The 27,136-nt window shown below is 48.4% G+C and overlaps 1 protein-coding gene and 1 pseudogene across 3 annotated transcripts in view; one reads left to right on the top strand and one right to left on the bottom strand.

The window, feature by feature from the left end:
• Window positions 1–26,879, top strand: part of CCDC91 (coiled-coil domain containing 91) — a 207,321-nt gene extending 180,442 nt beyond the window's left edge. For all 3 annotated transcript variants that reach the window (XM_055118521.1, XM_055118519.1, XM_055118520.1), the window contains one exon: window positions 25,736–26,879. In XM_055118521.1, coding sequence (XP_054974496.1) covers window positions 25,736–25,846 — 111 coding nt within the window. In that variant the 3' untranslated portion in view covers window positions 25,847–26,879. The remainder of the gene's footprint in view (window positions 1–25,735) is intronic.
• On the bottom strand, window positions 11,804–11,922 carry LOC129399256 (5S ribosomal RNA; annotated as a pseudogene).
• Window positions 26,880–27,136: the final 257 nt, after the last annotated feature.

The raw sequence follows: 27,136 nt of genomic DNA on the forward strand, positions 1-27,136 counted from the left end.
TAGTATTAGAATTCCTACCAACAGTATTCGGGCAAAATAAATAAGGGATCCAAATTGGAAAAGAATTCAAACTATCACTATTTGCACATGACATGGTAATATACATTTTTAAAAGTCCACTAAAAAGGCTATTAGAAACTATAAATTGGGGCTGGAGCGATAGCATAATGGGTAGGGCATTTGCCTTGCATGCAGCCGACCCAGGTTCGATCCCCAGCATCCCATATGGTCCCCCAAGCACCGCCAGGAGTAATTCCTGAGTGCAAAGCCAGGAGTAACCCCTGAGCATTGCTGGGTGTGACCCAAAAAGAAAAAAAAAACTATGAACCATTACAGAATATCAAGATACAAAGTCAACACAGAAAAATCTCTTATTACTATATGCAAGTAATGAACTAGATAAAGAGATCAGGCAGTTTACCCCGTTCAAAATAGTGTCCAAAAATATCAAGCATCTTCAAATCAACATAAGATGTGCATAATCTATGCCATGAGAACTTTAAGTCTCTCAAACACGAGACAGAAGATGATTTCCTAGGAAATGGAAAACCTTCTAGGTTTGTGGATTAGAAGAATCAATATTGTGAAAATAACCTTCCTATCTACGCAATGCAATCTCATCCAAATTCAGGTGACCCCATGGACTTGGAACAGCCAATAACAAAGTTTGGATGCAATCAGAAAATACCCAAATAGTCACAGCCACACTGATAAGTAAGAAACTGGAAGGTTTCTCATTACCTAATTTGAAACTATAAAGCTATGGTGATCAAAACAGCATGGTACTGGAACAATGATGATAAACCCTGTGACCACTGGGTTAGAATCAATCACCCAAAGACAAATCTCCAAATCTGTGGTCAGCTAATTTTTAAGAAGGGAGCTGGTGTGTGCAGTGGAGTGAAGATAGCTTCTTCAACAAGTGATGCTGGGAAAACTGAAGAGCACACATTAATAACTAAAGCTGGATCCATGTCTCACGCCATGCACAAGATCAAATATCTTGAGATCAGACCGGAATTTGTAAAGCACATTGAGGAAAATATAGGCAGAAAGCTCGGGATTTGGACTTCACAGATGTTTCGATGTAGGATCGATAGCAAAGGTAACAGAACCAAAAATAAACAGATGGAACTACATCATATTAAAGAGTCTTTCATGTCAAAATAAACACAAGCTGAAACTGGAAGACACCCAGCTGAGTGGGAGAAAGTATTTGCCGTCAGTGTCCTGAATGCTCTCTGACTGAGCGGGATGGTTCATATTTGCATCAGGTAAAAATGGAGAAAATAGTAGTCAATTGGAAGTGACTTTAATAATACACAATGTGTTTTTTTTATAATATGGCTGATGTTGTCACTGATATTAAAACACAGCATGGTCACGTAGTGGATCATCAGATAGTGCTCCTGGTGTGAGCACAGCAGTGAAATTAAGGCCCAAAGAGTCAAGTGTGTTTAAAAATTAATAATCTTCATTATTAATTTATTATTAATTTATTATTAATCTTCCCAAAATATTTGTGGGAAGTATTTTACTATTTTCTTTGTTATCAATGAATTACCTGGATGAAAGTGATATAACTCTACCCATTACTTTTACGTTAAGACAGAATTCTGTAAGCCCATACATTTTACAGTATTTAATAGTCTACAATTAAGGTACACATCAGGCTTTCCCCGTTATTTGAAGACTGAGCTGTGAGCAGGAGTGACTCATCCCGGCCTCTCTTTCCGGAAGTCCAGGCCGGGTCCCCTGACTGCAGAGCTGAGGCAGTGCCCGCCATGCTGTCACTTGTCTTGAGTCCAGTGCCCCGTCTTATATTTAATATTGGCACCCAGCACTTTCCCAGGGGAATCTGATTTTTCAATATGACATGATCTCATAGTTCATCACTGTCATCACTGTCATCCTGTAACAGTTCATCAATTTGCCGGAGCGGGCGGCAGTAACGTCTTCACTTGTCCCTGTCGCGTGCTAGCGTAGCCCAATGGCATCTGCTCGCTCCAGGAACACGAAGAGCACGTTGTCGTTACTGTTTTGGGCATGTCAAATACATCACGGGTAGCTTGCCAGGCTCTGCCGTGCGGGCAGAATATCCTCGGGAGCTCTCCAAGAGGGACGGAGGGAGAATACAAGCAAGTATGTTAAACGAAACACGTATGTGGTGTGTGCTGCTTTAGGTACATCAGTGGGGTAGGGTATAAGAAGTCTCGTGGTCACTAATGCCGCCGCATGCTCCAGGAAAAATTGCGTCTCTCTCTTCTGGGAACTTTGTTTTATAGTCTCTGGATCTTGGCCGTTGATGAGAATACATGGCACCGGGGCGGTTAGTGGGTGCGACTGCCAAGCTGCTGGAAAACGGGGGATCCCCTCATAGTTAGCTTACATAAAATAACCTCTAATTTTAACCAAGGAAAATGAAAATTTTCAGAAGTAATAAAAGACATGTCAGTATTAATTTCTGCTTTATGCGTGACTGCTAATTTTGAGCTTGAGTAGACGCGAAAGATCAATTTTATAAAAAGAGAAACATTACGATCCAGTAGTTGAGTGACAGGCTGAGCGTTCCCGTGGTGGAGCGTCTGCGGAGTATGTCCTGGGTCCCGAGTTCCATGCCCCGCCCTGGCCGTAGCCGGGCCGCCTCCACCCTCCCCCGCGCTGCTGAGCTGGACCCCTGGAACAGCAGCCAGTGAAGGGCAGTAGCAGCCGTTCCGGTCACCTCCATGGGAAGGAGCGAGCGGGTCCCGTGGAGGGAGCAGCGGAATCCCCGAGCGACCCCGTTCTCTGCCCCAGTCCCCGTGCACGAGGGCGCGGACAGAGAAGTAAGCGCCTCCTGCGTCTCGTCACGCCCGGCTCGGCCGCCAACTGCGAAGTGAGGTCATGGCTTTCGAGGCACCTGCCGAGTGAGGTCACTTGGATTTTAGTACGCGTGACGTCATCACCGCCACCCGTGAGGGTGAAGGGGCCACGTGAGGAGTGAGAAAGATCTTTTGATGGATGCGTTCTGTGAAGAGTCAGGGGCGTGGCCCACAATCCAGTGGAAGCCACCGGGGCTCTGGTACCGTCTCAGAACGCAGGACGGCCACTAGCAGGTTGAGAAAGGAGGGCCCACCATGGCAAAGAACGAGATTAAAGACCACCCTGAACCCTCCATGGCTTCCCAGGAAAGGGGGGTGGTAATTACATAGTCACTAAATATTTCCACACCTACTCCAAGGCTTTCATTTCTTAAAGGAATGTTTTGGACCAACTGGGGAACTATGCATAGGGGTCCTTGGGGCATTTAAATGGTTCCCACACATACGCGTCCCTCAGGAGATGAAGGAAAGTGCCCTGTTGGCGGGGGAAGCCCAACAGAAGTGCATCTTCCCGGAGCTGCCAGTTCATCTGGAGGGAGCTCTTGTGGAGCTGCTACTTCAGGCCTAGAGCCTGCTACAAGAAGCGATACACAGAGGCTTGCTACGGAACAACTTAAACCAGAGGCACGGAGGCGGCTAAGCACTTCTTCGTGACCCTGACGATAAAAACCGTTACCCATTAAGTATCTACTCAGAGACTTCTCATCGCTTATTTTCTTTCGAACAAGGAGCTGGTGTTTGGTATTAGTTCAGCATGAAGCAGGAGCGTGAGCAGTACACTGCTGCTCGTCCTTTCGCAATGAAGAAGTAAGTCCTTGTAAGAGTTCCCCCAGGTCTGTTTGGTCTTCTGGTCTTTTCTGGAGGAACTTAAAATCCTTAGAAGAAGGTGGAGTGAGCAATAGCTCCTGTTGCTTTGGCCTAAAGCCACAAGCTGCTTCTCGTTTCTATATTTCTCTCTCTCTCCCTCTCCCTCCCTCCCCCCTCTCTCCCCCTTTGTCTCTCCCTCTGTCTCTGTCTCTCTTTCTCTCTGTCTCTCTCTCCCTCTGTCTGTCTCTCTCTCTCTCGGCTGAGGTCTACTATCCTCGTTTTCACGACTCTGTTGTCATTATCTCGTGGGAATTCCGTGGGAATCTCGAGGGCTCTGAGTGGTCAGTGCCTGAGCTCAGTGCTGAATCCAGCTCTGCTTTCCGGCACGTGCCGTGGCGTCTCCTCTCGGGGACCAGGTCACCAGGGCAGGACTCCCCATCTTATCGTCACTCTTGTTCTTGGTTGGCATCAAAAGCCGGAGAGAAATAATGACTCGAGCTTAATGGACCTTACACGGGACCCCCTCCCCTCCAAAGGAAGGTCAAACTGCTGTATCTCTGACCTCCCCCCGTCCCCCCATCCAAGGCAGCGTTCTCTCCCGGTCATTCCCGGCCATCTCCACGTCCCAAGGGCCCATCTGCCCGTCTTCACTAATGCTTGGGCTACACGGGTGCCCTCCCCCTGCCGGAGCACGCAGTGTCTGCTTCTCGGAACACAGGAGGCCACGGCAGTGCCCGGCCCGAGACCCCTGCCTCCCCGGTGCCGCCTTTGCAGAGAGGCGCCCCCAGCCGTGACAGCTAGAAGTCGCTCCGTGCTTTTCACTACCCCAGCCATGCTCCCCCACTGTGCCTTGTTTTTCCCCTGGTACCAATCGGTAACTCAAATTTTTTTTTTTGTTATTGCTTTGAAATTGTTTTCTGTTTTCTCCCAAGAAGAAAACACTTGTTTTTGGCTGGGGGTGGGGGGGTTCCCAGTAAATAGAATAGTGCTTGATACTCTGCAAGCTCACAGTGAATATTTGCTGGAGAAGGAGAGGAGGGACCAGAGCAAGGACCGGCCCAGGGCGACTGCTGTCTGCGTGGCGTGAGAGGGAAGGCTGTACTGTACCTGCTTTGTCGGGGGCCGCTGCTGTCCCTGTTCTCATCTCTTGATTTTTCTTTTAGTTTTTGATTAGTGAATCACCATGAGGTACAGTTACAGACTTACAAATTTTCGTGCTTGCGTTTCAGTCATACAGTGGTCGAGTGCCCATCCCTCCACCAGTGCCCATTCTCCACCACCAATGGTCCCATTATCCCTCCCACCCCCATCCCGTCTTCCCCCCACCCCACCCTGCCTCTGTGGCAGGGCATTTTTGCTCTCTCTCCTTTTGGGTGTTGTGGTTTGCAGTAGAGGTATTGAGTGGCCATCATGTTTGGTCGGTAGTCTACTTACAGCCCGCATCTCCCATCCCGAACAGGCCCTCCTAGCACCCTTTACTTGGTGGTCCCTTCGCTATCTGAGCTGCCTTTCCCCCCAGCATGCAAGGCTGGCTTCCAAGCCGTGGAGCAATCCTCCTGGCCCTTATCTCTACTATTCTTGGGTGTTAGTCTCCCATTCTGTTACTTTGTATTCCACAAATGAGTGCAATCTTCCTATGTCTGTCCCTCTCTTTCTGACTCATCTCACTTATGCTAATTTTATCTGGGAAAACTCAGTGTTGTGTGGCCCCTTACTGTCATCTGACGTTACCAGGTATCTCTTTCCGGCTTATCCATGGGTATTACTTGTCACTGGCCTGTGAATATGATTTTCAGCCAGGAGAATAATAAGTTACTTAATTTTAGGGTGCTCTAGGATTACTTGGCAATGTTTTCGATGAAATAAGTTAACTTTCACTTACAGACATGGCTTAGAAAATTACCAACACACCAGCTTGTGACTAGATGGGTACTAGTACTTAGCACTTCATGTTCATCTTATTTCTCAAGCCCCATTGCCAACCTCTGTGGCCAGCCTGGACCACCAGGATTTAGCTCTTGATTTGCGTTTTTTACAAATAGGTTTATTTTTCCCCTAGTAGATTCCCCTCCCCCCCCCATTTTATTTTGTTAAGGCACCGGGAATTATAAAGCCGCTCAGAGTTGGGTTTTGGACGTGCGTTTTCCATCACCAGTCCCACCCCCAGTGTCGGCTTCCTCCCCCAGCGACCCGACTCCCCTCTCCCGCCCACCCACCCCCCCGCCCCAGCCCACCATCTGGACAGGCCCCTTTTGACTCTGGTTCCTGAAGTTTGGGTCTCAGACTTCCTGTTGCTCTCGGTGCTTGGATATTCCGCGCTGCCATCCCTGGCTCCACCCGTGTGCCCGGCTCCCCTGGGCCTCTGCCCCCGTCGCTTCTCGCCTGCCCCTTCTCCCCTTTCCCTTCATCTGTTTCTGTCCTTCTCCCCTCTGAACTCTGGGCCCAGGGGTGGCCCGGCCACCTCCCCCCCACCCCCCCACACACCCCTGCAGCTCCTCGTTGCGTGACTCTGGACACCACATACAAGTGATGGCGTCCTGTGTCGTCCTCCTGCCCGGCAAGGTGTGGACTATTCCACTGCGTGTATTTGCCACATCTTCCTGGCCCGCTGGCTGGTTGGACCCTGGGTGGATTCCAAGTCTTAGCTGTCCTCTGAGCGCTGCAACGAGCAGTGAGTGGTGTGTGTGCATCCTTTTGATTTTTTTTTTTTTTTGCTCTTTGGGTCACACCCGGCGATGCTCAGGGGTTACTCCTGGCTCTACACTCAGGAATTACTCCTGGCGGTGCTGGGGGACCATATGGGATGCCGGGAATCGAACCCGGGTTGGCCACGTGCAAGGCAAACGCCCTCCCCGCTGTGCTCTCACTCCAGCCCCGCGTGCGTCCTTTTGAAAGAATGTTTTTCTGTCCCGGGGGTAGATGCCTCCAAGTGGGATTGTGGGGTCATGGGGTTCAGCATGATCACTGAGGACTCTTCCTGCTGTTCTCCGTGGGGGTTGAACCGGGCACCATCCCCCCGGCAGTGGAGGAGTTTCTCTGTCACCAGATTTTCCCCTTAGGTTTGCTGTGTGCTGTCCTCACTGGTGTGAGACGTGTCTCACTGCCGTCTGAACTGGATTTCTCGAAGAATAGGTAGTGATGAACATTTTTTCATGTGCCTGATGGCCATCTGTTGGTCTTCCTACAAAGAGTCCCTGTTCATTTCCTCTCCCCGTTTTTATGGGGGTCTTGGGGTGTTTTTTGTTGTTGTTGTTGCTGATCTTCACAAGTATTTTACATCACCTAGCAACACTTTAGCTGATGTGTTCGCCACAAATATTTTCTCCCATTCAGCTAGCTGTGCTTCAGATTGGGCCCGGCACCCCCAGGAGTGATTCCTGAGTGCAGAGTCGGGAGTAACCCCTTTGCATCATGAGTGTGGCCCAAAAAGCAAAGAAAAAGGTTGTTCGCATGCTCGGCCACTCCCTATCTCTCAGCAGAGGCTTCAGCCACTGGTCTGCTGGTGTGAAGGGCCGAGACTCACTGTGGCCCCGTGGGAGAGAGGTGCCGCATGGCGTGGCGGGAGTCTCGGGAGTTTAATCTGATTCAGAGTCATGCAGAGCACCTCACGGGTCTCGGTTGTGTTTGAGAAAGTGAAAGAAAGGTGCCTGCTACACAGGAGGGGCGCTATGGGCAAGTAACAGCAGCTGCTGCTGAGTACTCCTGACGGGCCAGGGTAGACTGGTGTTTTTTACAGAAAAGGGAGCGGTTTCTTAGTTTGTTTACAGTGGGCGTGTGTCACTGTGTCACTGTCATCCCCATCCCGTTGCTCATCGATTTGCTCGAGCGGGCACCAGTAACGTCTCATTGTGAAACTTGTTGTGACTGTTTTGGGCATATCAAATATGCCACGGGGAGCTTGCCAGGCTCTGCCGTGTAGGCGGGATACTCTCAGTAGCTTGCCGGGCTCTCTGAGAAGGACAAAGGAATCGAACCCGGGTTGGCCGCGTGCAAAGCAAACGCCCTCCCCACTGTGCTGTCGCTCCAGCAATGGGCATATAAACAACCTAACTCAGTCTTAAGTAACTTAAGTCTTTGTCTTTAACTGTCATTATTTAGAAGAAGTTAATTTTTCTTTCAGACATAGTGCTAATTACACTGATACGCATCACAGTTTATAAGCATGTAAATAAACCCGCAATTTTATCACCCTCTAGATTAAGTATTAAGAAAACATTTCTAGGGGCTGGAACGACAGTACAGTGGGAAGAGGGCATTTTCCCTGCATGCAGCCAACCGGGTTCGATCTGCAGCGTCCAGTATGGTTCCTGGAGCACTGCCAGCAGTAACCCCCGAGTACAGAGCCAGGAGTAACCCCTGAGCATCACTGGGCATGGCCCGAAAACAAAACAAAAAATAAAACATTTCTAGTCAGGAAACATAGGACTAATTTCACAGTGGTGTAATACTCGTAAAACATTCTGTGTGTGTGTGTGTGTGTGTGTGTGTGTGTAGACTATCAGTAATCACCTAATAATGCCCTTTAAATATTAAGAGAATAAACTATGGCATATTAGGCTGTATATACTCCAGGCTTCCTTTTATGAAAACTTTTAGTTGAATGTAAGTTCCGAGAATCCCAGACAAGCCCACCTGTTGAAGGGACGCTGTGGAGGTCAGGCGGAATGTGACCATTTCCGCCACTGCCCTGGCCTTTGGGCGGACCAGTGGAAGAGATTCTGGTGCGTGCTTTTGGGCCGGAGACTCCCGTGGCCTTGGAGAACAATCCAGCGTTTAAGAGTCTGATGCGGAGACACCCCCTCTAACACTACCCATATCAAAGTGCTTCTTTTTTTCCAAGCTCCCTTGGTGATGTGCTTTGACGTGTTTATAGGAAAGCCTTCAGGGCAGGTGATTATTCTCCGTTTCTTGAAGTAGAGGGAGGCAGGGTCCTTCGCCTGCCTGAGAAGCGTGGTTAGCAGCCTGCTGAGGTGGCCTTAGTCTGCGCATTGGCAAGGCGGGCAGACTCGGCCAGGTACGAGATGCCAGCGTGAGGGCCAGCAGGCCTCTGCTTTCCCGTCACCCGTGCCTCCAGATGATGTCCCCGGACTGTCCGCTGTAGCATTCCTCTCCCTCCTTCTCTACCCTGACAATGCCTTACAAACTTAAATGTTTGAGTGTTTTTTAAAAAATGCTTTGAGAGCTATCGAGTTTCCTTTTCCTCAGAGTTATTTCCCTCTGCTAATTTCTCTTTGTTTTATTTCATTTCATATGTTTTTAAGTGACTTCCAACAAACAAACAAAAAAAGAGGTCATTCCAGTCCTTGTTCCCCGCTGTTTGCTCTGGCGTCTGGTGCAGGCCTGGACTGTAGGCTGGGCTGGGAACGAGACTGGGGTGGGTGGGCTTACGACCCCAACTCAGCGTTTCTGCTAGCCAGAGCCCAAGTCCTAACTGCTGCTTCCAGCACATTTTAGCAGACTGACTCTGCTCTCCGGAGTGGTTTTTTATGAGCGTGCGTCTTCCAGCAACCTTCCCTTCCTTCTCAGCCCCGCTAAGGCTGCTGAAGAACGCTCAGGAGGAAATCTTGGTCAGACTTGGTTTCGTTCCCTACCCAGTGGGACACAGTCACACGATGTGGTTTGGTTTTATTTACAGGGGAGGGTGTCCAGGCTCAAGGCTGACTCTGGCTCTGCGCTCAGGGACCCCTCGAGGGTCTGGGAGACCGTAGGTGGTGCCAGGGATCGAACCCTGGCAGCTGTGTGCAGAGCAAAGCCCCCTGACCTGCTGAACTATCTCATTGGCCCCAATACTGATTTTCTTTAAGAATATCTTTTTCAAACTGGAAAAAAGACTTAATTGTCTGCAACAGGGTACTAAGTGAATTATGTCCAATGCGGACAGGGCACCCGTGTCCAAGTGTATGTTGAGGTCGGGGTAACAGTGTCAGAGCACATGTGCCATGTATGTATGAGACTCCGGGTTCATAGTAAGCACAAAAGAAAATATTAATGTGGGTATAAAACCTGAGACATGTGATCCTATATACTTAAATGTATTTTTCTTTCATTGTGGTCTGGAGCGATAGCACAGCGGTTGGGCGTTCGCCTTTCACGCAGCCGACCCGAGTTCGATTCCTCCTCCCCTCTCGGAGAGCCCGGCAAGCTACCGAGTTTATCGAGGCCACGTGGCAGAGCCTGGCAAGCTACCTGTGCGTATTGGATATCCCAAAAACAGTAACAATGAGTCTCTCAATGAGAGACATTAATGGTGCCCGCTCGAACAAATCTATGAGCAATGGGATGACAGTGACAATATATATAAAATATATTTAAACAAAAGACGGTTTTTTCTGGGAGGTGGGACTGTAAGAGATTCTGCTTTCTGCCGGTACTCTTATTTAAATACACAATACTGATCATGGCATCTTTTTTAAAAGGGAAGACCAATTTAAACAGACTAAGTTGTTTTATGGGTTTGTTTGTATGCCTATTATTTCAGCATTTTTCTTTAAAATTTGAAAGTAGATCAAGAATCCCCGGGGCTTTAGCTGGGAAAGTTGTGAGTTTGAGCTGAAAGTGCCAGAGAGAATAGTCCGGAAGGGACTTCCTGTCACGCTAATGGAGTCTCCCAAGAAGAGCAAGTCCAACAGCAAGCATTTTGTCAAAAATAAAACTAATGGAGAAGTAAAGCAAGCTTGTCCCTTACAGCAGTTGTCTTCAGTATTATCTGTCCAGTCTCCCCTACACTGCTTCTCAGCTTGGCTTTTTCCTGTATTTTGTGTCTCATGGACATATATTCTTCCCGACCACAAAGAATCTAATTATCTTTTATGTCACTGTCACTGTCATCCCGTTGCTCACCGATTTGCTCAAGCGGGTACCAGTAACGTCTCTCATTGAGAGACTTATTGTTACTGTTTTTGGCATATCCAATACGCACGGGTGGCTTGCCAGGCTCTGCCACGCAGGGTCGATACTCTCGGGAGCTTGCCGGGCTCTCCGAGAGGGGCGGAGGAATCGAACACGGGTCTGCCGCGTGAAAGGCGAACGCCCTACCACTGTGCTCTCTTTTTTATTCTGACTTTATCTAATAGTCATCTGAACTCTAGGTATGGGAGAAACGCTTCCAGGAAGTTCAGTCTGCTAGAAGTCATCCTGATTAGGCCCGGACTGGCCTCTGTTTCCCCGTCGTTTCCCAGTTCCAGCTTCTCTTGCCATCTCCCGTCCATCGTCCATCGTAGAATGATTCAGCGGTGTGACTTTTCCCACCTTTGATGCAAGATCATGTACAAGGCGGTAGCCCCCCCCCCGCCCCGCCTACTTCTTTTGTCTCTCGAAGCACGTGTGGAAATTAGCTACCGTGTCGTGAGGAATGATGTATTTAGTAAATGCTGCTGCCGTGTATCATAACATACGGACTGAGAGACATCCTTAATATGATATTTGGGGCTGGAGCGATAGCACAGCGGGTGGGGCGTTTGCCTTGCACGCGGCCGACCCGGGTTCAAATCCCAGCATCCCATGTGGCCCCCTGGGCACCGCCAGGGGTAGTTCCTGAGTGCATGAGCCAGGAGTGACCCCTGTGCATTGCTGGGTGTGACCCCAAAAGCAAAAAAAAATGATATTTGATAATTATTGAGGTCTTCAAAAGTAATTTAATCTTCAGGAAATACAACTAGACTCACAGAACAGAATTTTGTTAATGAACATTTTATAGTAAGCTGTGAAGTATTTGTCAAAAGCCAGTGTTTCCTCTGCCAGGAAGCCAGTCCTGTCCCGGCAGATGGACTCTTTCCGATTCGATGCTTTCCTGAAACACTTGACTTTCCTGCAATTCTGAGCATTCAGTTTGCTCAGGTTGGATTCCAGGTGTGCTCGGTCTCACCTGTGCTTTAGGTAGCACTGTCTGTAGCACTGTCGTCCCCTTGTCCATCGATTTGCTCGAGCGGGCACCAGTAACGTCTCCATTGTGAGACTTGTTGTTACTGTTTTTGGCATATCGAATACGCCACGGGGAGCTCGCCAGGCTCTGCCGTGTGGGCAAGATACTCTCGGTAGCTTGCCAGGCTCTCCGAGAGGGGTAGAGGTATTGAACCCAGGTTGACCGTGTGCAAGGCAAACGCCCTACCCGCTGTGCTATCGCTCCAGTCCTTAAAGGCCTGTAGCACCCGGTATCCCCAGGCGGTCTCCCATCCAGGTACTAGCCAGGCCCGACCCTGCTTAGCTTCCGAGATCAGACGAGATGGGGCGCGTTCAGGGTGCTGTGGCCGCAGACGTGCCCTTGGTACGTATAACAAAGGGTGACTGTTTCCATTGGTGGGGGCTCTGCACCCAGAGCCCATTTTTATTAAATCTCCATCTCTCATAAGCATGTTCCCATATACTTCGAACAACAGTGAAAGTCCGGCCTCAAAGTCAGGAGCTTCGTGTTCCAAATGTGACTTCGTCCCTCCCGATTCCAGAATCTAGAATTCGCTGGTGCTTTTGTCTCCTCCTCTGTAGCTCATCGCCCTGATTGTAGTAAGTGCTCACTTCACATCCTGCTGTCCAGGCTTCCTTTGAAAACATCGGTGACTTGGTAGGGGAGGGAAGGAGTGCTGAGTCCTGCTCTCGGTACTGGCACCGCTTCTGGTTCCGTCTGGACAGCGTCAGCCTTCACGCGCCGTGGCTTGTATCAGGGACCCCTGCAGAACAGTGCTCAGGTGTGGGGCGAGGTGCCCTCCCAGCCCCGAAGCAAGGAAGCCGCTGTCAGCCTGGCTCTGGCCTTCACGCCGCTTTCCCCTGCGTGTGGCCACGTGTCCTGAGCCCGGCGGGCGCCTGGGGTCCCCATCTGCAGGACGCAGAGCACGCTGGCATCCCCTCGGCCCTCCTGCTTGCCAGGGGCCCCCCGACATGTGCTTGCTTAAGGTTCCTCTGGGGACGGTCACTGGGCTGGCTCCCGCTACTACCTTGTGGCGCTGAGGGTTGAACTCACATGTGGAGGCGGGTGTTCTGCTGTGGAGGTCGCCGTGCACGGACGGTCACTTCCGGGCAGCCCCACGCCTTTCAGTGCCCCGTTGGCTGGTGATCCTCTCACAACATGCCCCGTTTTTCCCCAGTCCCGTCCCCGAGACAGCACAGGCCGTGTTGTGCACTTCGTCCGTTGTTTTTTTTCCATCTCGCCTGTTAGCTTTTATAGGTAAAGTTGCTTCTATATATACACACAAGAATCTTAAGGTACTTGAGTTTACTTTGAAGAAATGACAGTCTGTAAAAGCAGACCTCAATTTAGATTTTTTTTAAAAAACATGCCTTAAATTTTTATTACAACAGAAGAGGGAAAATACAGAGTTTTCATACACTTTACCCGCCCCCACCCTATCTCCTCATCTCACCCTCCCGGCAACTGTTGATCTTTTTTCTGTCTCCATGTTTTGCCTTTTCTAAAATAGCAGATAGTTGAAATAAAATATATATTAAAGATTTGTCAGATTTTTTTTTAATTTACTAGTATACATTTAAATTTTTTCCTATTTTTGTTCGAGCGGGCACCAGTGACATCTCTCATTGAGAGACTTATTGTTACTGTTGTTGGCATATCCGATACGCACGGGTAGCTTGCCAGGCTCTGCCGTGCGGGCTCCATACTGGAGGTAGCTTGCCGGGCTCTCTGAGAGGGACGAAGGAATCGAATACGGGTCGGCCGCGTGAAAGGCAAACGCCCAACCGCTGTGCTGTCGCTCCAGCCATGAGTTAATAGTACATCTCTTTTTAAAGCTGCATAATATCCCACTGTCTGTGCACACCAGTCTGCGTACCCATTCACCTATTAAAGTTCTCCTTAACTGCTTCCAAGTCCTTTGGCGATTGTGGCTAGGCCTGCTGTAAACATCTTGTCCAGGGTTTTCTATGAACATAAGGTTTCAAATTCTTTTTTTTTTTTTACACAATAGCAAGGTGTGCAATTGCTAGGTCATAGAGCAAAATTTTATCTTGTAAGAAAACAGAAATTGCTTCCAAAGTGACTGTCTCATTGGATTATCTCATCAAATAGTTTCCTGCCCACTAACTTTTACGCTGTCTTTTGAGTCACCCCAAGCTGTGTGGGAATCTTAGAAACGATCCCCCTCAAACGGAAGTGAAGTTTTGCGTTGTCCCAGCCTGAGTAAGTTCCTCTTTGTTCCTCATCTTGGTCAGCTCTGGCGGGCACTCTCAGATGCTAGCCGCTCTCACCGGGATGGAGTGGCGTCTCACCGCTCGGACCTGCACTTTCCTTACGGTGCAGGATGCTCAGAGCACCGGGGACGTGCTTACCTGTCACCTGTGCATCCTCTCCGGTTGGGTGGGTGTTGAGAGACTGGTATGGTCCGCCTTTGTTCTCTGCTTAGGAATTCCAGTAGTGCTCATGAGTCACAGTTTTGTCAGGAGTCTTATAGACACATATTCTCCATACCTGTGCTTATCTTTTAATGTTTCATTTTAAATACAACGACCTCATTGAGTATGTCTTTGATGGCGTATCTAAGGAAGTTTCGCCATTTCCAGGGCCGTGTAAGTTGGTTATAAATTCAGTTTCTATCCAATTTGTGTCAGTTTATCAGATTTTCTAGATTCTCCATGTCATCTTTACCATCCAAACAGCCTGTTTTGACTTTCTTACCAACGTGAATACTTTTAAATTTTTTCTTAACTTATTGCATTAGTAAGGCATTCCAGTATGGTTTTGGAGGGAAAATAATTGATTATGTGGAGACATCCTTGAACTACACCTGACTTTAGTGGAAAATCTTTTAGTTTATCCTTAAATATATTAGCTCTGGATCTTTAAAAGTTTGTTAGTTAAGGTGAGACTGCTGAGAGTTTTTTTATCGTGAATGGGTGCTACATTTTGTCAAATGGCTTTTCTGCATCTATTGATTGGATGATCTTTGTTGTAACTTGTGGTATGGTGGTTGCTATTGATTGATTTTTGAAGGCTGAACAGATGTGTGTGTCTGGGACATATTATATTTGTTCGTTACTTCGTCATTGCTACCCTTTGTCTGCTTTTTGGGTTCAATTCGCTAACATCCTGTTGAAGATTTATCTGCCTGTGTCTACCGGAGATAATGATTTGTCATTTTCTTCTAATACTTCTAATTGGGGGTGATGCTAATTTCTAGAATCAGTTATGTAATTTCACTGCCTCTGAGTCACATAGCTTTTAACTACTAGATTTTCATATTAAAGTAGGCAAGAAAACCTCCACAGTTTTGGGATATTTAAGTAATCTTTAGTTTGGCATACGCACATGTAACCGATTTTTAATGTTCAGAGTCACCATCCTGGTATTTACTTACTGTAGACTTAAAGTCCACAGTTTCTTTTTCTTAGAGAAATCTGGATATATAATAGCAAAGTTAGATGTTTCCATCCAAGAGTCGTGATAGTAAATGAGGTGGCAAGCCATTTGGCGAGGTCATACCAATGGAATCCTGTGTGACGGTCATCTGCACTTGATTTACCACACACCATTTGGGTTACCTGATCCTTCATTCAGCTGCATAATGTCATTTGTTTACATTAAGGCATGAAGAAAGGTTTCGGGGCCTTGACTGCTTCCCTGAGTACACTGGGTCACGGTGTGAAAGCGGCAGCCAGGGAGCAGAGTGACCGTGTGGCCACTCAGTGTGACGCTGCAGGAGCCTCTCTGAGCATGCTCAGATGCTCTGAGCACTTGCAAGTAACTTTTTCTCCCAAGAAAACCATCCTTCCACATGCATCCATCGTACTCCCTCTTGGGTTCTGCTGCTTGAGTAGGGACCCACTTGGTAAGGACATTAAATAAAGTCAAATCATTTGCTTCTTCTGAATCTTGCTCATCTAAAACATATGTATGTGTATATACACACATATATAATATACATCTTATAGAGGAGGAGGGAGGGTTTTGAATGGGAGTTTTCAGTCCGTTGAGATGGCTATTTATGTAAGAATTCTAGTGTACAGCCATTTGCTTGTTTAAAACACACTAAAAGCAGAAACGCCAAGTATTTCCATTTTGACAAGAAAAGGATGTTATTTTGACAAGAAGAGTTAATCGCCAAAATAAAAGCAACATGAGCATTACTAACATACCCAGTCTCATGGATGTATAGTCTCATAAATTTATAGCCCACCAATTTATAAAATTTCTACCCCAAATCCCACCAACACAGATTTTCAAAATTTCCTACAATTTTTTTTAGAGTGGGATTTTTTCACCTTTTCTTGCTTTTGTTTGTTTAACGTTGCTAGATATTCCACTAATTGTGAAATCTTTCAGCACTATTTGCTACATTCATTTGTAGCATTCCATATGGATGCTTTTTATCTGTTGAGAGAAGTGTATAGTGTATGATTTGAGAGTGATTTTTTTCAGATCAGAACTGAACACTGCTCTTTCTTGACATAAATTTGGGAAGTAGTTATGGGCACATTTTGGGGTTTTGTTGTTGGTTCTGCTTTGGGCTGGTTTGGGCCCTGACCAGCTGTGCACCCCTGCTCTGCACTCAGAGATCACCCCTGGTATTGGGTGTCGGGGGACAGTATGGGGTGACAGCAGCCCAGCTCAGACAGGTGCAGATACCTACACACTGCAGGATCGCTCCAGCCCCTAAGGGCAGCATTTTCCTCATCCATAAAATGGAGGTAAAAATAGTGCATGCTTCATATGGGATTGTTGTATTAAGTGAGTACGTGTAGAGTGTCTATGACATTACCTGGCATGTAAAAATGTTCATTTCCAGTCTTAATCAGAGTATTGCTAATATTTCATTGTTTAAATGAGTTTTTCTCATTACATGGTAATATCAAAGTGTCTTTGGCACTCCCTGCACTGTCTTGGAGTCCATACCAAACGCCTCTTTTTTCCAGAAGTAATTTGTATCAGCTTCAAGTATATGCACTATGGAGGCTGAAGCCATAGTACAGCGGGGAGGGCATTTATCATGCACACGGCTGACCCGGGTTCGATTTTCAACATCCCACATGGCCCTCCGAGCACCGCCAGGAGTGATTCCTGAGTGCAGAGCCAGGAGTAACCCTGTGCATCACAGGAGTGACCCAGAAGGTATAATTGGTTCAATATAAATATATACATGCCCTGATGTCCTGTTTCACCATCATCCCATTGTTCATTGAATTCCTCGAGCGGGCACCAGTAACATCTCCATTCATCCCTGTCACGTGCTAGTGTAGCCCGATGGCTTATTGGGCACTCTTTCAGGGTCAGGGAAATGAGGACCATTGTTGTTACTGTTTTTGGCATATCGAATACGCCATGGGTAGCTTGCCAGGCTCTGCCGTGTGAGCGAGATACTCTCAGTAGTTTGCCAGGCTCTCTGAGAGGGATGGACGAATCGAACCCAGGTCGGCCGCGGGCAAGGCAAACGCCCTACCCTCTGTGCTATCACTCCAGTCTAGATTATACACTAAAAGCATGAAATGTTTTTCCTATTATAATAGTAGACAGAGAGCAAAGTTTTCCCTTTGCTAGTGGAATTTTTTTATTTGCCTCCTCCTAGCAGAAATTAGAAGCAGCCAAAGGAAGCCCCGGGTGAGCTCTTAGAGCAGGCCAGGAGCTTGTTAAGGACTGAGAGCGGGACCCTCCGTCTAAGGCTCCTTCTGTCCTTAGTACTGGAGTAAACAGGAATCAGAAAGGCAGCTGGTGCCCCGGCAGATGGGGAAATGCGAGGACCAAGAAGGGGCGAGACCTTCGAACAGACTCCCGTGGCCCGGGGTCTCCTGGCTTCCTGCTCTGCCTCTTCGGGGAACCCTTGCAGGGAATTCGGGGTTGTGGGGGGATAGCCCGGATGCTCATTGTCCCGGGACTAAATGGGATTTTACGGACCAGGAGGAGGGGGGCGGAGTGGCCACCAGCAGGCCGTGTCTTGCTGGCCCCTCGCCAAGCTTGGGAGGTGGTTGGTGGCACTCTGCAGCCAGTGCTCCTCCCCCCCCCCCCACCGTGAGCAATCCAGGTTCCTTGTTTACAGGAAGGAAGGAGCTGAGGTCTCCCTGCCGTCCCGCGTCCTCCTAGGGGCAGCGGGGTCTTTGAGAGGCCTGACGGGTGCTTCCCGCACGGTCCCCTCAGGACGTGGACGTGTTTCCAGATGTGCCAGCCAGATGGGACTGGCTCTGCCCAAGGCGGCGGTGACCGAGCACGCGCCAGAAAGCCCCGCGCCAGGGGAAGAGCAGCCGATTGGTTTTAAACACAGGGAAAATGCCTCCCGGGCCCGCTGCCCGAGGGTTAAGTGGCGCTTTGTCGCGTGGCTCCGCGCTGGGCAGGGCTGTGTGACGCCGTGGGGCAGCTCTGCGGGCACACGCGGCCCGTTGGAGCCGAAGGAGGAGAAGCAGAGGGGGTCTGGCCAAGCCCCCGGGGGTGACGAGGCCACAGGACCCACGGTGCCTCGTCACGTGTTCTCTGTCCCTGCTGCCTGGGGGGGTGGCGGGCTGCAGGCTCTGGGGGCAGCCCCCGGAGTTCACGGGTCCTGGAGGAAGTCATCGCTCACGCGTGTAACGTGCCAGCTGGTCTCTGAGTGCTCCTGTTGCGTTCTCAGGGAACGTCTGTATGGCAACACAGACCTTTCTTTTTCTTTTTTTTTTTTTTTTTTTTTTGCTTTTTGGGTCACACCTGGCGATGCTCAGGGGTCACTCCTGGCTCTGCACTCAGGAATTACCCTTGGCGCTGCTCAGGGGACCATATGGGATGCTGGGAATCGAACCCGGGTCGGCCGCGTGCAAGGCAAACGCCCTACCCGCTGTGCTATCACTCCAGCCCCAACACAGACCTTTCTGAGCCAGGGTTCGGGGAGAGGAGATAATTACGCTCCTTAATGACGGCACCGAGGGCTGCTGGCACCTTGGCAGTTCTTTGCACTCACCTCTGAGATCCCTACATATTCCTGACGAAACGGACACTGTGCCGGGGCACCAGCCGAAACTGCCACCCTGGTCGGAGAGAGGCGGGGCTGCCGTCCACGCCCGCGCCCGGATGCCCGCCCCATCACGCGGGCCCGTCATGACCTCCCCAAGCTCCATGGCTCGGGCATGGAGTCGTGAAGTCAAGATGAGACGGCACACACGAGCTGTTTCCCGGCAACGCAGCCTTCGCGCCCCTCCCCCCGGAGTGGCAGGGCTGGGCGTCGTCTAAGGGGTGGCGGGGGACCGTGGCTTCTCTCTCGGGGCCCTCTCACTCCCTGCGCTGCCGCCCCGCCCTGGGCAGACTCCCCGAGGCTCTGTTAGAAGCCTCCGTGGCCCGGCCAGCGCCCAGTCCCGTCCTGCTAGACCGTGACCTGGGGCCCCTCGGAGAAGCTGCGTCGTTCCCACACCCACAGGAGCTGTGAGTTGGTTACTGCTGAGTTGCTGGTTAGTCTTAGACGCCAGGCCTGGGAGATGAGCTCTGCCATCATAGTAGCCCAGAGAGCATCACCTGCAGGGTGACAGGCTGGCTGAGCACTGTTCTCAGAGCCAGGCCAGAGAGACCCCGTCCAGCGAATGTAGCTTTAACAAAGCTCAAGAGTAAACCTCGTGGACAATCCAGTGTATTTTTGTGCCTGAAACATTTAACGCAAACTATGGCAGGCATCTGTGAGTTTTATGATAGTAAGAGAAGACATCGGCTGGGACGATAGCAGAGCAGGGAGGGCGTTCGCCTTTCACGCAGCCAACCTGGGTTCGATTCCTCCACCCCTCTCGGAGAGCCTGGCAAGCTACCGAGAGTATCGCACCCACACGGCAGAGCCTGGCAAGCTCCCCGTGGCGTATTCAATATGCCAAAAACAGTCACAACAAGTCTCACAGTGGAGACGTTCCTGGTGCCCGAATGAGCATATCGATGAGCACCGGGATGACAGTGACAGACAGTGAAGAGAAGACAAGCCCAAGAGTAATTCTTTCTACTCCAGGGTAGGGTGGGACCAGAGACACGGCACAGCAGGTGAGGCGCTGCCTTGCTCGCAGCTGGCCTGGCTCCCTCCCTCACACCCCCCTGTGGAACCTGAGTGATCCGAGAGTGAGCCTGAAAACCGCCAGGTGTGGCCCAAAAGCAAAATATAATAAAACAAAAAATAGGACTTTTAAACTGCTCAAAGTCCAAAGATGTAGTAAAGGAGCAGAAAGTGTTCCTTTCACTGATACAACATTAATAAAAATATTTAAAAGTTAAATTGAGAAACCTACAAGATTTTATTACCAAATAAACTTTGAGTTTTTTTTTTTATGTACTCAATTTATAAAAGAAAAAGCCACCCTACAGATTAAACTGCTTGTGCTCGCCAGTATCTTGAAAATAATGCTTAAGATTATTCACGGTTTTGGAGCATGTAACAAATTATACTCGAAACTTTATAGGGAATGTTAGATTAAAATCAGCAAGTCTGCCTTGCCAGAATCAATCCATCTTGTATCTGAGATAAATTCTTGAGCCCTGCTCCAGAGAACAGGGCGCGGGACACGCGGACAGGGAGGCCTTCCCGTGCGCAGACCAGAGCCCCACGGAAGGTGTGCAGGTGCCGATGGGATCGTTTCTTCTGCTTTTCAAAATTTGTCTTAACCTTCCAGGGTCTGTTTCTTTTTCAAAAAATGTATTTTATAAATTTTTAATTTGGGGCCACATCAGTGGTGCCCAGTGCCCAGGGGTCCTGGCAGGGCTCAGGGAACCAGATTTGGTGCCAAGGATCCAACGGGCCCGGCCCAGTGCAAGGCAAACTCCCCCCCCTCCCCCCCCGCTGACCGATGGCCTCTGGCCCCGGGCTGTTCAGAAACCCTTTTATTTTCATAAAAATGTTTCAAAATAAAGAGCAAATAGTTGTTACCAGAATTTGTTTTTCACTGAACCCTGTCACCCTGGGAGCCTTCCCTAGGCAGGGTCCCCGTCTGGAGGGAGAAGGAGCGACACGCTGCCCCCCCCCCAGCTGGCCCGCCTACCTGGGTAGACCACCCCGGCAGCAGACGTGTGCCCGTCTGAGGTGCCCGCTGGTTCGTTCTGCCCGGGTGGGTCAAGTGAACAGCACACTCCGGTAGGTCGAGATAAAAAGGGGCCAAGGCCTGAACACAACGTTGACCTCAGGCCTTGCACGTGACCCGGCTGTCTCCGTCCCCACAGTGACCCCGGGGCCCGGGACCCACAGGGGTCCCTGAGGACACGGGAGTGGGCCCCAGAAAGGCCGACGTCAGGGCCTAGCAGACATGGAGGACGTAGGTGGCTCACAGGCGTTCTCTTACCCTGAGACATGCGTAACCAAATAAAACAAAAACCACAGTTTAGCTGTGACCCAGAGGGTTCGAGGCCCTTGAACCTGTGTTCCGTGCCGTCCCAGCAAGCATCTGGGATTCATCGTTTGCCCGCTAGAAAGTTATGCAACTTCTTTTCATGTTGACATTCTTTACGGATAAAAACTTCGTCCTGTAGACTAGAAACACCCCTTAAGCCCTTAAGCCTGCAGAGTGTTCCCAGAGAGAAGATGATCTGTGGAGTTTGGACTGTATTGTTACAGGATGAACAATGGTCTGTGAACGTGTTCTTTTTCTTTTCTTTTTTTTTCTTTCTTTCTTTTTTTTTTTTTTTTGCTTTTTGGGTCACACCCGGCGATGCACAGGGGTTACTCCTGGCTCTTCACTCGGGAATTACCCCTGGCGGTGCTCAGGGGACCATATGGGATGCTGGGATTAGAACCCGGGTTGGCCGCGTGCAAGGCAAACACCCTCCCCGCTGTGCTATCGCTCCAGCCCCTCTTTTCTTTTCGTTTTAATTGTTTGTTCGCACCCAGAGATGCTCAGAGGTGACTCCTGGCTCTGCACTTAGGCATTGCTCCTGGCGTTGCTCGGGGGAGCAGACCTTGGCTGTACGCAAGGCAAACGCCCTCCCCGCTGCCTGGATCCCGTGAGTGGTCCAGACAGACGTCACGTCCACAGGTTCTGCTCGTCGAAGGTTGGGAAGATGTCACTGCTTGGTTCCAGGCATGCCTCTATGTGAGGGTGCTGTCCTCCAGATTTTGCATCGGCATAGTTGGGCCGGGCAGGGTGCTGGCCTGCACACGGCGGCCCTGCTTCCCTCCCTGGCACCTCATGGTTCCCGAGGCCACAGGACTCAGCCCTGAGCACCACTGGGTGTGGCCCCAAATTTTTTTTTAAGTTTTTTAATCAAAATAATGGCATAGGTATATTCTCAGAGAGAACATTTCTGTCTAAATCTTAGATTTATATACAGTATAACCTCTTGCAGTCACTCACTTCTCTGGAAATGTGAAGCACTGCACTGCACTATCCTCCCGGTGCTCATCGATTTGCTCGAGCGGGCACCAGTAACGTCTCCATTGTGAGACCTGTTGTGACTCTTCTGGCATATCGAATACGCCACGGGGAGCTTGCCAGGCTCTGCCGTGCGGGCGGGATACTCTCAGTAGCTTGCTGGGCTCTCTGAGAGGGACGGGAATCAAAGCCAGGTCGGCCACTTGCAAGGCCAACCCTACCCACTGTGCTATCCATCCGCTTCACATCTGTGAAGAAAACCCTATTTTCAAAGGGAAACCCACGAGCCTGCAGAAGTCAGAGAAGCACCGGAACTGCCTTGGCCCACACTGGGGCAGCCTCAGATCAACATATTTAAGCACGTTCTGGGCGGGGAGCTTGGGCCATCCCCACAGGAGAGACAGGCAGGGGGGCGGCGGCCAAGGGAGGCAGTGGCGCGTCTCCCAGACGCTAAAGAAACCTCACACCTGTTCTCGCCAGACCGATGGTGGAGGCGTGAGGACCCTCGCCCTCAGAGGACACCATCGCCAGGGGTCAGCCCAGCCAACCCCCCGCCAGCCTTTGAACATTTCTCTTGGGGTTTCATCTGCCTCGAAACTCTCCTCCCCCAGTCCTCACGGTTCCTCTCCCCCACCGTGCATCCAGGCCTCGCAGTGGCCACCTGTGCCCACGAGGTCTCCCTGCCCACCCTGGCCAGTGCTCTGCCCGGCGCCCCTGGTTTTAAGAGCCCTGGTTTGCACTGTGAAATGAAAGCCACGTGGGGGGGAAGCCGAGCCCCACTCTCGAATGGGCAGTACGAGTCAAACGCTTTGCCAGAATCCTTCCTGCCTCAGTGAAAGACAATAAGGTCATGCCTAATAAAGCAGCAACTGTTGAAATTCAGGACCGGCCAAGAGCATCAGTTGATGGGCTTGTTTCAAAGAGGAATTAGCATCTTCGTAAGAGCAAGGTCCCGCGTCGTCCCCTCGCACGTTAGGTTCCAGGCCGGGGGGAAACGCCAAACTAGATGCTGTGCGATCAGTTTTCTTACAGAACGTCAGTGTCGCCCCATGGTTGTTCGCAAGAGTGCTGGGTTCATCTTTATGTCACGAGCAACGGAACCCTGCTGGTTCGGAGGGGCGTAGTGACCGGTGGACAGCGGCCTGGCGCTGCCTGAAGATGCGAGTGACCGCAGAGCCCCTGACGCCCGTCCTGGAAGGACGAGGGACCCCTCCCCAAAGCCGTAGCTAGAAACCACTGGACATGGACCAGAAGTCTGGACCGCGTGAAGTCAGACCAACTTTACAGTCATTTTTTGAAACAATATTTTGATTTCAATGTTATTTCCATGATCGAATGAAACTTTCAACCCTTAACTTCCTAAGTTGCCTTTTCAGTGAGAGAAAGCGTGTGTCGCTCTCAAAATGAGAAGTTCATCTCCCATTCCCCGCTTCCACTGCCTGTCTGTCTCTCTGGAGTTCAAACGTGTCTGGGCTCATCCCATTTGGTCACTGTTTGACCGACCATGGCCCTCCTCTGGATGCGGAGGTCCAAGTGCCGGGAACGAATGCCTGGGAACGGCCAGAAACCCACGCCTGGGCGCCAATATGTCAGTACAAACTGACCTGCAGCTAGGAACAGCCGCTTCTTGGGAAAGGCTGCAGGACAATGCCCAGGGAACCTGCCATCGGGCCCACATCCAGTTTCGTTAAACGTTCGCAATCTTTGCTCTTCTCTCATTCTGCCACTTCCTCATACAATCAATGATAAAAGACCAGCTTAGGAGAAATAACGTTGGAGCTTGCTCCCATTCTTGTGTCTGTCTGTGTCTGCCTCTTCCTCCTTGCGTCTGTCTCCTTTTCACTCTCGGACTCTCTCCCGGCTACCCACGTTGACCAAGTCCCGAGGGACGGGACATACAAGTAGTTAGCAAGACGGACAGGAAGCCAGTCCCTCGGGGCACCTGTCTGAATGTGGCATTATTGGCTTCATTTAACCGAGTAAAATGGGCCTGTCCGAGAGAGGAAGGAAAATACAGAAAAGAAAGGGGCATATATTTACATATATGCAGTTATGTATGCATAAATGCATAAAGAAGAAGGCTATATATATCACATTCATATAGTCCATTAGGGACCAGAGAATTTAGCACAGAAGTTAAGGCTTTTGCCTTTGATTTGACCAAACCTGGTTTGATCCCGGGACCACCTGGTCCCCTCAGCGTTCCCGGGGTGCCCACCTCTTGAGGACCCCCTAGGAGACCCCCAAAGGGCACACACAGATATAATTTATATTCATATATTAAAGTCCCAGGATATTATAATTAAACAGTCTGATTATATAATTATAGTTGATTATAATATAATTATAATTGAAGTCTGATTCATGGGGCTGGGGTTTTGAGGGGACGGGGTGGGGAGTCTTTGAGTCTTGGTTCAGCCTTTTTACAAGATCGTTGTTCGGTATATTGTATTTCTTTCTTTTATGACTTTATGTTATTTTAAGTTCACAATGGGACATACAAGTACAGTTTAATTTAAAATATGTTTTTATTTGTCTTTCCGTCTTATGTTGGGGGAGCTTATGTCAACTTTTACACAAATATCCTAAGTAATATAATGAAATGCAATATGTTTTTTTTTCCTTTGAGCTCCCCTATAAACTCTAAGCAATGTGTTGTCATTGGCTGTTTTTAGAACAGAAAAAAAATATTCTTGATATGATCATAATTCTTCACATCCAGAGTTATTATATGACGTATTATTATAATCTCTTATTTGGATCCTTATATTTGTTACTAATACATTAAAATAGTCCTAATTAAAATTCTCTAATTTAGCAGGAAGATTAATTTAGTTTCAATTATATCAAATATTTCTTAATGTGTACCTTTTCTAAAAGCTTTTAATTGAAAGAATGTTTTTTGTTGTTGTTTATTTGGCGGGGGAGTGGGGGCTAAATCTGGTGATGCTCAGGGGTTCCTCCTGGCTCTGTGCCCCGGGATTACTCAGGGCTGGGCTTGGGGAACTCTATGGGGTGCTAGAGATTGAACCCAGGTTGGGCACGTGCAATCTTACCTGCTGTACTATAGCTCTGGCCCCCAAAGTGTTCGGCTCGTCAAAGTTTTTATTGTGCTGTCCCCTACTGATATAATTATACTGTTTTTCTCACTATGCATATATATATTTTTTGCATGTTACACTTAGATGACCTTTGTGGGAATTTGATTTATATGTCATTAAGAATTGATATTTTATACTATTTTTATATCTTTTAAAATTGCTGTGGTTAAATACGTGGTATTTCTGAAATAACTAAATACCAACATTAGCACTGTAGCACTGTTCCCGTTGTTCATCAATTTGCTCGATCGGGCATGAGTAACGTCTCCGTTGTGAGACTTGTTACTGTTTTTTTGCATATCGAATATGCCACAGGTAGTTTGCCAGGCTCTGCCGTGACATTAATTATAAAATTATCTCAACTTAGCTAATACTAGGGTCAGGGAGATAATACAGCTGGTATTGCACTTGCCTTGTACACGATCAACCCAGGTTTGATCCGGGGGGGCCCCCATCTGGTCCCCTGAGCACCGCCAGGAGTTATTCCTGAGTTCCGAGTCAGGAGTAAGCCCTGAGCACTGCCAGTTATGACCCGAAAATAAAACAGACAAACATCAACTTATAAACTAGAAATTGATAAACTAGAAATTGTGACAAGGTTCCACTAAGTTCAAAGTTGCTTTGATTTTGCCAAATTTCATTTTTAAAAGTTTCTGAGTGGATTTAATGGCATATTATTCTTGATTCCTCAACTCAGTAAAAATTCTTTTTTTTTCTCTTTCTCTTAAAAATAATCAACAGCTTGATCAAGTCATCCGCCAGAGAAGCCTGTCCAGTCTGGAGCTGTTCCTCTCCTGTGCGCAGAAGCAGCTAAGTGCTTTAATCGCCACGGAACCAGCTGACATTGAATAAAGACACTTGACCAGTCACCCCCCCTGGCAGTGGCTGTCATTAGACCTCAAAAATAGATGTTGTGACTTAGAAAGATGCTTTTGTTTTCTTTCGAAACCTTGGAGAATTGATTTCTACTTCAAAGATAAACCAAAATAATACTTTAAAAAAATCTACCAAGACTTTTCATTTTAAAAAGAAGAGAATTTTTATTTACTTTCTTGTTTTCACCTTTGCATTTACGATTCTATTAATAGTACTAGCAACAGCAACAGAAAGGATGATGTGACCCAAAATCCGCTGCAAAACTCCAGATCACCAAGAGTCGATTAAGTGAACTAAGTAAATGCTGCCATTTCTGTTGGCCTGTTTACGGCATTGTATTTGGCAAAAGTTGTAAATATATCCTTAAATCTTCATGATTTATTCCTGATGCTAGATTGCAATTATATATTTATTTGATTTTGAGAACAGAATGAAATAGATTTCAATATCACCACTTTATCTTGGTGGTGGATATAACTTTGTATCGGTGATGGGTGTCGCTGGTGGAACTGTAACTGGGAATAACCACTGGGACACACAGCATTGATGTCAAAGAACCATTCTTGGCATTAAGACTTTTCTGTAGTTGGACCCAGGTGTTTCATTGATTACAATTAAGAGTACTAAAAATTATATGAACTCGATTCTGATCCAGTGTACCACTTAAAAGGGCAAATGATGTATACTTATTTTCTATTCGTTTAGTCGCCTCAAATCAATAAAATAATTTTTCTTAAAAGCCATACCATAAAATTAGTCCCTAGAAAGGATAAAGCCTACATTTGTTCAAGTTCAAATATGAGAGATGAATACCCCCTCATTAATTAAGAATGCTCTTAATTCATAAGCAGTGTGCTTCAGTGCGAAAATCATCATTTTTTAATAGCAAGAATAAAATGACATCCAAACGTATCCAAAGGTTTTGTTGTGTTACCTGAAACACTTCTACCTTCACAGACTTTGTACTTTTCTGGGATTTTGCTATGTAATAAAAAGAGTTCTAAAAGTCTTTTGGTTATTGCTTTTTTAATTATTCCTTTAATTAAATGTCTATATTCATGTATTTAGTGTGTAACTCCCCTACTTACTATAAAATCTCTAAGTGTTGAAACTGCTTTTCCATGTGAATTAAAATGCTCCTAAGCAGGCCACTGACTTGAAGTGCAGCACAGAGGGAGAGAAGAGCTTTGCATTCAGAGCCAGGAGTGACGCAGTGCTGCCGTCATCGAAATCCCTTCTGGAAATAATGGGGTGGGCTGAGCCCTC

Source organism: Sorex araneus, chromosome 10 (genome assembly GCF_027595985.1).
Source record: "Sorex araneus isolate mSorAra2 chromosome 10, mSorAra2.pri, whole genome shotgun sequence".
Classification (NCBI taxonomy): Eukaryota; Metazoa; Chordata; class Mammalia; order Eulipotyphla; family Soricidae; genus Sorex; species Sorex araneus.